The sequence below is a fragment of the Paroedura picta genome, chromosome 8 (assembly GCF_049243985.1).
Source record: "Paroedura picta isolate Pp20150507F chromosome 8, Ppicta_v3.0, whole genome shotgun sequence".
NCBI classification, from domain to species: Eukaryota; Metazoa; Chordata; class Lepidosauria; order Squamata; family Gekkonidae; genus Paroedura; species Paroedura picta.
The window spans coordinates 62,743,927-62,755,138 of record NC_135376.1 but is presented as its reverse complement, the minus strand read 5'-3'; the positions used below and the strand labels follow the sequence as shown (position 1 = coordinate 62,755,138).

At 45.9% G+C, this 11,212-nt stretch overlaps 1 protein-coding gene across 1 annotated transcript; it reads right to left on the bottom strand.

Moving 5' to 3' along the window:
* Positions 1-491: 491 nt before the first annotated feature.
* FOXI2 (forkhead box I2) lies at positions 492-7,098 on the bottom strand. Its single transcript, XM_077350102.1, has 2 exons — positions 5,764-7,098; positions 492-1,879 (listed from the first exon to the last, which is right to left on the bottom strand). The coding sequence occupies exons 1-2, from the start codon at positions 6,290-6,292 to the stop codon at positions 1,347-1,349; spliced, it is 1,062 nt and encodes a 353-aa protein (XP_077206217.1). The 5' UTR covers positions 6,293-7,098; the 3' UTR covers positions 492-1,346.
* Between the last annotated feature and the right edge of the window lie 4,114 nt (positions 7,099-11,212).

Below are 11,212 nucleotides of genomic sequence, written 5' to 3'. Positions count from 1 at the left end.
ATGCTTGGGACTGGTTTGATAAGTCGCACAGGGTGGCATTCTAATTCATGGTATCTATAATATTTTACATGTATTATTTGTCATTAGCTGTGGGTTGCTGTGAGACTCTTTGGGTGAGTGCCAATGAAAAGTCTAATCAATTAAACAAATAAACAATACCTGCTATCATGGCATAGTGATTAAAAGGTAAACTTTGACCGTCCCTTCTTTTCTCAGTTCTCGCTCTTTTCAATCATCTAAGTTTGTTTTCCCCAAAAAGAACATGAAGAAACGTACCTGAGATGACACCATCCATGTGCCGTGGGTACCTTAATTCTTACCTCAGATGATACCTTTTAATGGCAGCAATTATCCACATGGACCAAGGATTTCCCACCTCCTTTCTTGCCATGGATCAAGGTTTTTGCATTTACACATTAGTCAAAACGGGTTCCATTGAAAAAATAAATACAACCCTTCTCCATTCATAAACACAACAGCTGGACATCACATTAGAATTTAAAGCAAATTAATTTTCATTGCCTTTTCATTTTGTTTATTGCATAGGTCAGTAACAGCGTAATAATGTACTCTGAATCTAAAACATCAGCAGTATTTTCCAAAACACAGTTATTTCCTTCTATGAGATACATAGAGCTATTATACACACATTCCAAAATACTCCTACTTTGTGGATTAGTGCACTTTGTTAAAAGCAAGGTTCTAAGGCCATAAATGCATAGTAATCAGGACTGTAAACAGAGCTAGTAAATGAGGTGGTGTGGGTAAGTGTCTTTACCTGAAATCAATATGATTCTAACCACACCTGACAATTAACCTTAGCATGGTACCTGGAATGCATGCTGCTGAAGTCAAAGGGACCTGCTCCCAAGGAGATCAGGGAATTTAGGAATGTTACCCCCCCCTTCCAGTTCAAAGAACATCTATATGCTTGATTTACTTTGTACAAAAGTTGTAGGTGTAAGGCACAGAAGCACATTGTCCTACCATAGAAAAGGCCCAATTTTGGTGCTAGAGGTGGAAAACCAAAACAGTGCAGTTTCTTGCTATTACATAGTACAATTTCCCAAGAATTTCTCCTGTGGCAGCTCCATTAGACTGAACTACTATGTTGCTGTAAAGCTCGTATTCATCTCAGTGTGGCATGGGGAATGGATTGTGCTCTGGGATTGAGATTGGATCTGCCTGTCTTCCCATCTACCACCTTTAACAGCACCCAGTTCTAGTGCCCAAATTCTCCTCCTCTATCAACAGATTACCCTTTCTTGTCCCGTAGCCTGTTGGACATCAGGCAAAATGACTAGTTACGCAATACAGACTTACTTCAGGCTATTTCCCAGTCCTCTTTAAACCTCTGTTCCTTCTTTGTTGTATATCAAATGGTTCACACTGAAGGTGCTCAGGACAGGGGTGCTAAGCCAACTCACCTGGCTACCAGCACCTGTGTAGTAATTTACTCTGGAGTGGTTCTGAGAACTGAGTTCAAATCCAGAAGCTGAGCCACTGCTGGAGGTTGAGCAAGAGCTCAAACTGTGCCCATTCTGGTTCCCATGGGAGAATTCAGACCCCAGCTGCCTGGAGAAACCATTTCTGTTATGGACTGTGGCGTTCATGGTAGAGAGGAAAGAGGAGAAGCAACTGCTGGAATCCAGACTGGAAGATTTGCAGTCATTCGCAGAACTCTGAGAACACAGCAGCGGAGAAGAGACTGAACTGATAGGAGCCGGAGTTTCCAGGGCTCCGCTTCCTTTGTCCTCAGCTTTGTTGGCGGCTCCAAGGCTGTTTGTTGGATCAGACCTTCTCTTCCTCTTCCTCCTGAAATTGCCATTATCAAACATCTTCTCACAGTTTGGATCCAAGGTCCAGTAATTGCCTTTACCTGTGAACCAATCCAGAGCATGTGGATTTAGCAGTGGCAGACAAAAAAACTTACAAAGTGGGGCATTTCTGGTCAGATCGGCAAGAGGACAAATGGGTCAAAAGAGAGAGCCAATGGATGGGCCTCAATCAGCTGAGCAGCATAGATTTCCATGTGGTTTTCACACAGGGAAAGTGGTTCATCATGCTGCTTCCAAATAACTGCTTATTTCCCAAAGCAAGAATCAGATGGACACACCGCCTAGAGAAAACAATAGACCTCAATTGGGCTTCAGAAACATGCTCTGGATAGGGCAACAGGATACAGTTTGGCCCTGTACCTGAGCACATTTATCTACAAGGGAATCATCCAGAAATCAGTGCCACTTGACTTCCAAATAGTGAATAAACTCTTGTGACCAGGGTTCATTGTTACAGATACCAGAGACAACAATTTAATTCCAGATCAGAATTAAATGCTAGTCTGATTGTAGCAAAAATAGTTTTGTGGCGTCTTGAAGATGAACAAACCTAAATTTTAACATAAGCTGATGTAGGGACTCCTCACTGGGTAAAATGTATATATGAAGTTATGAATTTATATATATATAAAGAACGGGGCCAAAGGGCCATGAAATCGAGAGAGAGAAAGTACAGACCATTCACAAACCTAACCCCAAATCCCAGTAATTGGCAATCTTCTTTGTTAGCAAAACTACCTAACAGTTTCTGTACTTTTCTTGATCAGTCAACACCTGTAATGGGTGTGGAATTTCAGATCTGATGTAATCTCCAAGTTCCGTATTTAATTGGATTGGCTGTCCATCCTTATCATGATGACTCAAGGTGGATTTCAACAATCTTTGACTTAATACAAGGCAAATCTCTACAATTATTTTGTCTGTGATGTTTCCCCATGATCCTAAGACGTTGGTAGGAAGGTACACTGATTATTAGTATGGCTTCCAGGCAGTATATTTAGGATCGGAATGCCAGAAAATGTCATCTTGAATAAAAATGTTCAAATTGTAATGTATAATACTCAAGGGAATTAATTGTGAAATTAATCATTTCAAAGCAAATTGAGAAGGGAAAAACAATTCCGAATGGACTGTCAAATGTGGTGTGTTTGTATGATATGTTCTGCTGGGTTACTGCTGAAGCCAAAATAAAGTAAGTGGGGTAGGACCCAGTGAAGGACCAGATAAAGAGCAAGTACAGAGGCACTGGGATACCAATATGGCAAAGACAAATGTACAAAAATGTCTTTTATAGAGACTTCAAATTTCCATTCTTCTTTATTCTTTCATATAAATCCCAACGCGTTTCACTCTTTGGAGTTATCAAGGGACTTCAGTTTTCATATTTCGGTATAGAGAAGTAATCTCCTAACAGCAAGACAGTTTCAACAATTGCTATCCATAGTTTAGGGCGTTCCAGACAGATAGCAATTGTTGAAACTGTTTGAAGACTCTATAAAAGTCATTTTTGTACATTTGTCCATATTGGTATCCCAGGGTTACTGCTGAGACAACTATCCAGAATACCCCTAACTAGCAACCACAACAATTCACACATGATGGCAGGATTTGATGTCAAGCTTACCCTAGTTATTTGTAATGTTCCAGTGAAGGCCATGATGGAAACGGGAAGACCATGCAGGAAAGGCTAAGCATACAGGGCATTAAAAACACTCCTCATTTCCCCCATGTCTATAATTCAAATGTTAAAAAGTTGGCAGCTAGCGTGCACACTCAGTCTTAAAAGGGCCTGCTTTCTGCTAGCACGCCAACAGCATTTGCATACACGTACATCAATGGCATTTGTGTGTGCGAGAGAGAGTGCCTCAAATACACTTCTTACATTATATGTGAAGAGCATTTAGATTTAATCCTCCTAGGTAGAATAAGGTGCTCAACACAAAGAGAACAGGAGCAAATCTGAGTGCTGGTCATAGTTTATGCCAGACTATATTCCCTATGAAAGTTGTTGCGGGAATAGGTGGCTGTCCTTTCAGAAAAGCTACAAGGCGAAATTGTGGGCTGCAGCCTTACAGGTCTTGACACAGATGTCCATAGGCACTGGGTGATAGCGGCTGATTTAGAAGGCAATGTTGCTGATTCTTGGTACTGGAGAAAAACAGGGCTGCAAGGTACAGGGCAGGGGGGGGGCAGGGGTGTGTTCCATGTTTGCTGGCCTGGATTGCACTAAACTCTCTCTGCATGTTTTACATAAATTTTTGTATGGCAGAATCTAATCTGTACCTGATCTCCAGGTCAGCCCTTTAATACCCCTGCTCTCCTGCTCTAGCTGCATCATTTTCTGCATTTGTAATCCCATTTTCTGCATCTCTTGACACATCAGGTACAATAATTTTTAGCATGGTTCTAAGTTTACTAATCCTAGCCTTATGGCACTGTGTGTGAGGACTCTCAAGCTGATCCCCTTGCTGGACACCACCTAATCCACCTGAAATCTCAGGGAGAGAGGGGGGTGCTAAATAAACAAGCACTCCAATTCCAAACACATAATTTGATTTTGATGGGACCGATTTATGCGTAACACACGGAGGGATCAGCATGAAGAATGGAGAAAAGTCCTGCACTCTTTTTGAGTAGGTTTGGTCTATATCTCTGTGTCACCCACCCCTCCCAAACCAGCAGGCTCCAAAGATGATTTAAGAGCATCCCCAAAAATTTCCATTGCAGATGTGTGTGGTAGTGGTTAGTAAACTGGATTAGGGCTGATGGGGGGGGGGGGGGGGGGACAGACCTGAGTGTAAATTTCCTCACTCTGCCAGAAAATTCTTTGGCCACACTTTTTTAGTGCAACCCTACCTTACAAGGTTGTTTTGAAGACCAATGGAGGGGATGGGGAAGGCTTTTTAGAGTTCCTAGAGGAAAGGCATGATAAAACTACAATTTACAGACAGACTTATGGGTGAAGTGAAACTTTGAATCCTCATTAGTGGCTGCAAATACAGAAGCAGCAGGTGGTAATTATTACGGATCAGCTAACAGGATGGAGGGATTAGGGTTGCTACATAGACAGTACCTTTGTGCTTTGCATTAACTAATCCAGAACATAAATGAACCCTCCTTCAAGTTCTCTAAAAACACTTCAGTTTTGCATTCTCTCCACCCTTTTAGTCTTTTCAACCTATCTTTCTAGCCAATATGACCAGATAGTATAAAGTGTGCCAAGGAGTCATGAATGTGTTAAAACTAGTTTAAGCATGGCTCTTACAAAAGAGAACCCAAAACTATAGGCCAGATTACTCAAAGCAAGAGGGATCAAACAGTACAGAGTAATTAATCCCATTCAGATACCAGGAGTGTGAACCCCATTCCTTTACATTACATTGCCATCTGGAATAGTTCCCACCATCGGGTTCTATAGGGACTCCCTCCTAGAGTCGCTCTAAAGTAGCTCCTAAAGCAGCTCTAAAAGGTTCCAAAACAATCCACCCTGGAGTTTTCACTGAACTTAGGGGGGGGGGATCCATGCTCACTGATTCTGAGAAGGAACCAAGCGATCCTGACATGAGCGCTTTCGCACATACTAAACAATGTGGTTTCAATCCATTTCAGCGGCCCTTTGGAAGTGGTTTTTGCCATGCACACAGTGACATCCAGTTGCAAAGAGCATTATTTACTGTGTGGGAAAGCACCCTATAGCAAAATCCAGATTCAAAGTGGCTTGAAAGTGCATTCTTTAGTACCCGTGAAAGTGCCCCAGGTAGCTTCAGCAGCCGCAGGTCTCAGCCCTCTTGCAGGCAGGACTCGGGCACTGGAGAGACCTTGAGGTCTCCGCCAGCCCGCCGCCCTGCGGGCTCCCCTTCGGCGCCAAGGCGGCCCGCAGCAGCAGCGGCGGCGGGAGGCGCAGGCGGGCTGGGGCTCTGCTTACCGGGGTCGTCCTCCTGGCGGGCCACCTTCCTGAAGCAGTCGTTGAGCGAGAGGTTGTGGCGGATGGAGTTCTGCCAGCCGGCCTTGCTCTTCTTGTAGAAGGGGAAGTTGCCGGCCACGTACTGGTAGATCTGGCTCAGCGTGAGCTTCTTGGCCGGCGCGCTCTGCAGGGCCATGGCGATGAGCGCCGAGTACGAGTAGGGCGGCCGCACGAGCTTGAGCAAGTCCTGCTGGCCGGCCAGCGACAGCCAGCCCAGCTCCGGCCCCGCCGTCGGGGCGCTCAGCAGCGGCCGCCCGCCGGGCCCGTAGGGCGCCGACGAGGGCAGGAAGGAGCCGGCGGCGGCGCCGGGGCTGGCGGCCAGGTAAGGGGGCGACGGGCCGGTCGCGCCGTTGAGCCACAGGTAAGGGCTGCCGCCCGCTTCGGCCAAGCCGTAGCCGGCTCCGGGCGGCTGGAAGAGGCTGCGGTTGTCGCCATAGACGGCGGCCACGTCCAGCAGGTCGGAGGGCTGCGCCGCCCCGCGAGCGCTCATCCTGGCCAGCGCCGCGCCCGGCCGAACCGCCCGCCGAAGCACCAGCAGGGCCAGCGCCGCCCACTCGCCGGCGGCCTCTGCCTTCGCCCGGACGGCTCTCGCCCGCCTTTTGCCCACCTCGGGCGGCGGGAGGGGCGGCCGGCGAGCGGGAGGCGGCGGCGGGGGGGGGGGTTCAGAGGCGGGCCGAGCTCTCCGCGGTCACCCCACTATGGACGCGGAAGGAGAAGCCCTTCCCCAGCGGGTTGGCCGCAGCGCCTGCATTTCACAGATAGACTGTTGCTGCCCATGGAGGTTTCGGTAGACTGCCGTGGCCTCCCTCGCCTGGCGCGGCACGGACCCCACGCCCAGTAGGCTGTATGTTGTGACGTGCGTCCCGGAGCCTCGTTTAGCGAGGGACTGCGCTTCAGCGCCTCAAGGAGAAGGCAAACAGCAGGGGGATCTCCGCCACGCGAGACCACGAGCCTAAGCACACCTGCTCGGGAGCATGTTAAGAAGGACTCCTTGGGAGCAAACTTCGTTAGACGTGGACAGGTTGTCTTCAGGGCACAAGGCTGCTGCTGTCTTTTTTCCTGGCAGGGCTCCTGTCTTTCTGAGAGCGGGAAGAGAAGCAGCAATTCATCAGGTGATGCTTACCCCATCCCTGCGCCACCCTGCTCAAAAAATTTCATTCCCCCTGGGTGGCTGTTCCTTGCCCAAGGGGCACATCTGCAACCTCCCCCCCAAAAAAGGAGTCTTTTCGGCTGTTGCTACAATATTTTTGTTCCTATAAGAATCTGTGGTCCGATTCTCTGAATTAATTCCTTTCTTCCACTTCTACCAATTTTCCTTGCAAAGATGTAAGGTGAAAAATATGCCACATGCTTTGGGGGTGGTGTCAGCATCCTCCATCCATTGCTATATCTTCCTTGACTCAAAGCATAAGGGGAAGAAGGTTTAGAGCTTCAAATCTTGCAAGGAAAAGAGCAGCCTTTACTTGTGTCTCTTTGTGACCTCGGCAGCCCAGCTTGCTAAAGAAACACACTCCTGCCAGACCCACTGCCCAAAGGTCTGTGGGGTTCTATGAAAAGGGAATAGCCTAAGGAGAGGGGCTTTTCCATATTCTCATTTCTCTTGCTCATACTTCCTGTTTCTTCTCTCTCTCTCTCTCTGTCTGTTGGGGGAGGGATCTGTTCTGCATACCAAAGAGAGCTCTGAATACAGATCAGATTGAAGTGGTTGCCAGCACCCTGGCAAAGCCAGGATCCCATGTCTTTGAAAGCTGCATTGATAGACTACAGGATCACAAGAAGAGTTTGTCAGAACACGCAAGATCTGTGGGCATGAATTCAACAATGAAAGAAGGGGCATTGGAGGAAATATGTATTTAGCATAGTTTGCTTAGGAACTTCCTGATGTTTTTTTAAAAAAAATATCCTCATGTCCCGATTGGCTCTTTGGAGACTTCCTGTTCCTTTGAGCTCACTTCCTTCCTGCTTGCCTTCATAGCAAACGGAATGAAGACAGTGCAACACAACACTTAGATGGTTAGGTCTCTCTTTCTATACAAAGTTTGTTTCTCTTCTTAATAAAACTACTTCATGATTAAGAAAACATCCAAAAGGGCCCTCCCACTTAGAGCTCCCTCCCTGGAACCCAGAATGGAACAGGGCCAATCTGAATAGCAAAGGCTCCCTGCTACAGTGTTTAAGAATCTTTTAATGGTTTTAAATGCTGTTATTGTTTTTAATGATCTTGGTTATTGAATTGTTGTAAACTGCCCTGAGACAGCTAGGATAAGATGGGTGGTCATAAAAATCGAACAGATAAATAAATAAATTTTATTCTTTTAAGCAGCTTGGAGCTGTGCTCTCTTTGCATGTTGGAACTCTGCCAACAGCGCTCTCCCTATGCTCCGTAGCCACGATAGGTACTCCTGTCCTGGTTAAACAACTCTGTGTTAATCAGCATGCAGCTGAGTATCGGCAGAGAGTTTATGCAGGTTGTACTCTTCTGGTATTTGACATCCGGTGAACTCTGATGAAGGAAGACAAGTCCCATAATTGAACTGCTGGTGTTAACAGCAGTGAGGCACTGGGGAGGGGCTCTGGCACAGTGGTAGGGCATCTGCTTGTTATGTTTCTACATTATAGAAGAGAATTACCTTGATAGGAGACAAATACTATTGAAATGGAGAGCATACCATTTCAGAAGGTGGGAAGTCTTTATTTATTGTCTGTTTGACATTCTTACATTATATCCCAGAAAAATATTACTCTGGTTGATTATATTATAAATTATGAATAAGTTACTTTATTAAACATGTTGGATTAGCTTAGGAAGTAGCCACTGAGAAAGTCTATGGAAAATGGAGGTTAACAGCCCGGAACCCCACTTTGGCTTGTTCTTGTTTTGAATGATTCAAGTGCTTCTTGGATCTCACATCTCTGGAGCTTTACTTCTTTGCCTGCAACCTGCCCCTTGGATCTCACTTGTGGCTGGGTAGACAGAGCTGACCTTGATAGGCTGATGGTATGAGTCACTGTAAGGCAGCTTTACATGATGCAGGAGCCAGGCTACAAGAGAACCGGTGACAAAGAGCAGCTAAAGGAGCCCTCATCTCTGCAACTGTTGGTTGTGTCATGGCATCAGCAGATGGTTGGCACTGCACTGGGAATATGTTCATCACTGTCTGTATTCCCATTGGTGGGCATCAGGAAGTACCAAAAAAGGACCCAAAAACAGTAATGAATAGCATGCCACAGTAGCACCAAACAGTGAGCAGGCTCAAGCACCTTGCCCTTAAGAGTGAACTATATACTTGGGAGAGTGGTGGCATCACATACGCACTCCTGCAACTCCCTTACCTACCCACCTTTACATATGCATGTGCTGTCAAGTCACAACTGGCTCATGGTGGCCCCAGGAAGGGGCTTTCAAGGCAAGTGAGAAGCTTACTTGGAAGCTCTTATACTTTAGCATTCACCTATTAGAGAACATGTTTGAGACATAAGCCAGAATTTACCCATCCCTTGTTGGGAGTTTCATTGCAGTTTCTCCTGGAGCTGCTCTGTAGGAATCTGGTCTTGCAAGGAAAAAAACATCTTGAGTAGTGCTAGTGGATGGAGTGGACTGGCTGGTAGCTACCCAGAAGTATGGCTGTGCTTCCCCATTTCACCTTATTTACACATGGAGTTACCCAAGATGACATAACTCAGATATCAGTGATATTCTGCCAGTGTACCTCCATGAGGGTGGTGGACCTTCTGGACTGTTTCTGGACAGATGATAGAAAAGGGATTGTTGAGTCACTACATTGTAGTCTTGTGGTAGGGGAAGAGATTTGTGTCAAAGCCTGAGCAGGGAATATCCCTTCACTGAACAGGCGCGTGAGGTGCATTGCTTCAGCATCCCTGCTTGGATCCTGTTTGGTGCTTGTGTCCTGAAGCACAGTACTTGTTGGGATTTCTTAGCAGATCAGTGTTAAGAATAGGCTCCAACCGTGTTTCTTCTCTTCCTTTGATATTTCTGCAAAATGCTTCCTCTGGGGTTCCAATCACCAAATCCACTAAGGCAGTGGTCCCCAACCTTTTTATCACCGGGGACCACTCAACGCCTTTTACTGAGGCCCAGTGGGGGGGGGGTAGTTTACTCCTCTACTCTCAACCACTGCCCTAACTCTCTCTGATCGCTATGGTAATGTTTACACATCCCTTCAAAATAAGATACAGACATGCCACAACAATGAAGTGTGTTGTAAAGGGCTGGGGGGGATGAAGTAAAGGGCCGGGGGGGGGAGGGGAGAAGGCGTCCTTCGGGGCCCACCTCCAGTTAGTCGAAGGACCACATGTGGTCCACGGCCCACAGGTTGGGGGATCGCTACCCTAAGACATTTTTCACATCTGCAACATGAGAGCAGAGCGATGGAGCTGCTTGCCATGTCACGTGACATATGGGTATTCTGGACAAGGGAACTATGATGGATAAAGGGAGGCTTAGTTGCTCTTCTAAACAGATAATAGTCTGGATTTAGGATTGCACTCTAAAACTAATGCAACAGGTAAAAAAACCAACAAATCACTATCCATGTTTCGCAGGGGAAATCTGTGACCTCATATATGAGATGTGACTGCTACCAATATACTCAGAGCTAATTCCCAATCATTTCATAAGCTGAAGGTGTTGAATTGATTTGTTACAAGGGCTGGATATGATACAAATGTCACTTTGTCAGGCTGGGCCGTTACATAAAACGTACTGGAAATATAAACTTTATAAAGAACCCAGGCAAACCCAATTAAAGATATTGGTTTTTTACTCAAAATATAAATATGCTTAATACATTACCGCTTTGAATTATCGCATCAAAATCTGGCATCAAGATCTGTGCTATTAACAATCTTGAGAATGCTGTTTAGCCGTGTATCTGTAAGCTGAGAATGTACTTTTGATTTACTGACATTTATTACAGAAAAGAGCTGTTCACAGATGTATGTTGTCCCATACATAGACAGAACTTTTGCCCCATTTTGTTGACTACACTGACTCATTATGCATAATCTGCTTTAAGTATGCCTCCCACTTTAGAGAAACTTTTAATGTCCATCCCCCGCACAAGTAATCTCAGGGGTCCTTTTCCGTCTCTGAAAATGTACTTCCCCACTACACTAAATCAGCAACTTTTTCTTTTGCAACCCTGGAAGCATTTTTGTGTGTGAAGAAGGGTTTCTTACTACCCCCAAAATGTAGAGATGTAATATAAATTCTCCAAAGAACTGGAGCCACCACCGTCAACATTACTCAATCCACCACAAAAATCATGAACCGCCTACAGATTCACCAGCCACCTGTCAATGTTCACAACTCCCAAATCAGCCCACCACCTCTGTGTGATTCTTCTACGTCTATCCGCTCTGCTCCAAATCTCAGGTCTCTTCCCACTCC